At 38.2% G+C, this 2,204-nt stretch overlaps 1 protein-coding gene across 1 annotated transcript; it reads left to right on the top strand.

Moving 5' to 3' along the window:
- The first annotated feature begins 85 nt into the window (after positions 1-85).
- On the top strand, positions 86-2,153 carry LOC106871717 (angiogenic factor with G patch and FHA domains 1). The gene is made up of 2 exons (XM_014918327.2): positions 86-453; positions 1,226-2,153. Exons 1-2 carry the CDS (start codon positions 290-292, stop codon positions 1,386-1,388), a joined length of 327 nt encoding a protein of 108 aa, XP_014773813.1. The 5' UTR covers positions 86-289; the 3' UTR covers positions 1,389-2,153.
- The last annotated feature ends 51 nt before the right edge of the window (positions 2,154-2,204 follow it).

The raw sequence follows: 2,204 nt of genomic DNA, 5'->3' as shown, positions 1-2,204 counted from the left end.
ATCACACCCACCAGCACACCCACCACCAGCACACCCACTACCACCACCACCCACCACTATCACCACCCACCACCACCACCACCACCACTACCATCGCTACTATCATCATTACCATCTTTACTATCACCACCTACATGGTCATCACCACAAACATCACTATCACCATCTCCATCATCATCACCATCACCACCATCATCATCATCATCATCATCATCATCATCATCATCATCATCATCATCATCATCATCCTTCTCCTCCTCCTCCATATTATCTGTGTTTTTTTTATAACATGCATATTTTGATATTTTCCATTACAAAGGATTCGGCATATGTCAGCAATGTTGAGGCCCTGAAAAACCCCAATTATTCTGATAAAGCTTCGATCAGACGTAAAACAGTTGGCAGTAGCAACCCCTACATCGAGAACACGGCAAAAGCAGCATCAGTTAATGAGTAAGGCATTCTAATTATACCGTATCCTCTTTATTCTTTAAATACCCATAGCCTCTGCGACACGTATTGAGCACTCCTATCTCAATATATAATTCCAGCAAAATACACACTGGCACACTCTTAAATAGAAACAAAAAAAAGTACATACGCATATGCATGCACTCATATATGTTCTTAAATGCCAATAAAATTACACAGTTTTGAATATCAACTAATACATTGTTGGCACTCCATTGCTTATGACGACGAGGGTTCCAGTTGATCCGATCAACGGAACAGCCTGCTCGTGAAATTAACGTGCAAGTGGCTGAGCACTCCACAGACACGTGTACCCTTAATGTAGTTCTCGGGGATATCCAGCGTGACACAGAGTGTGACAAGGCTGGCCCTTTGAATTACAGGTACAACAGAAACAGGAAGTAAGAGTGAGAGAAAGTTGTGGTGAAAGAGTACAGCAGGGTTCACCACCATCCCCTGCCGGAGCCTTGTGGAGCTTTAGGTGTTTTCGCTCAATAAACACTCACAACGTCCAGTCTGGGAATCGAAACCGCGATCCTATAACTGCAAGTCTGCTGCCCTAACCACTGGACCATTGCGCTTCCACCAACTAATACATACATGCAAACATATTTACATGTCTATATTCATAGTCATACATAAATATTGAGGTATACATATACATACATACACACACCCAGAGATTCTTGCAAATATTATGTACGTAATATTTCATGATTAAAAAGTTCTCCCCTGCTTTTTAAAAATCTTTCAGAGAGATTCCATCAGAAAATAAAGGAAGGAAGATGCTGGAAAAATTAGGCTGGAATCCAGGAGAATGTTTAGGCAAATCAAACCAAAATATAACAGAACCTGTAAGTATATATCTAGTGATAGGATTTGTCTATGAGACAACGTTTTTGGATAAGATTATTTAGTATAATACCAATATAATAGATGATGATGATGTATTGATAAAGAATTTGGTATTTCTTTTATTTCACATCTGTTTTGCATGTTTCTGTGATTGGTAATTTGTGACCTTCAATCATAAAATAGTAGTGGAACCTTTTCCTCTTTTCTTTTTTTTTTTTTTTGTCAAAATAACTGAAACAAATTATTTGTTATGAACAAACCCCAAAATGTTAGAATTCCCCTCTCTTCACAACGCACTAACATATTTAGTTTTAGTTTTGCAAACATTTTTACACAATTAAGAGTTATGTACCTTGCTCAGTAACACAAAAATACAATGCGGTTTGAACTCTCAACGATGTGGTTGGTAGCTCAGCTCCTTAACTCTGCAGCTATTGCACTTCTGTGGTGAGTAAAACTGGGAATTGATTTGTTAGATCTCAGAAAACCACAAAATTTTGTCGAGTTTAAAATCAAATCACTAACATCACATATGGCTCTATGTGCAGCCACTGCTGTGTGTGGCCCAGTGTGGCCACGGTCGTGTGCACTCTAGTGTCTTGTAAGTGAATCTGGTTGAAAAAAAAAAAAACTGTAAAAAGCCTGATGTGTATGTGTGTCTGAGTGGGTGAGCGTATGCGTGTGCACGCGTGTGTGTATTTATATATATATATATTTTCATAGGTCATTTTCATAGGAATTTTCAATGACCAGATAACTGAAGAGATGGTGGCATGGGTTTCCGCCCTGGCATCTGAAACTTGGAGTTTTATCATGGCTACCGAATAATTGTCACATATTTTTACAGATATATATATATATATATATATATATATATA

This window comes from Octopus bimaculoides, chromosome 15, assembly GCF_001194135.2.
Source record: "Octopus bimaculoides isolate UCB-OBI-ISO-001 chromosome 15, ASM119413v2, whole genome shotgun sequence".
Lineage (NCBI taxonomy): Eukaryota > Metazoa > Mollusca > Cephalopoda > Octopoda > Octopodidae > Octopus > Octopus bimaculoides.
The sequence above is the reverse complement of the archived record's forward strand: the minus strand, read 5'-3'. Positions and strand labels throughout refer to the sequence as shown.

Excerpts from the sequence above, each read along its gene's own strand:
- LOC106871717 (XM_014918327.2), top strand. The coding sequence starts at position 290 with ATGCATATTTTGATATTTTCCATTACAAAGGATTCGGCATATGTCAGC. Across the intron at positions 454-1,225 it reads AAAGCAGCATCAGTTAATGA|AGAGATTCCATCAGAAAATA; the intron begins GTAAGGCATTCT and ends AAAATCTTTCAG.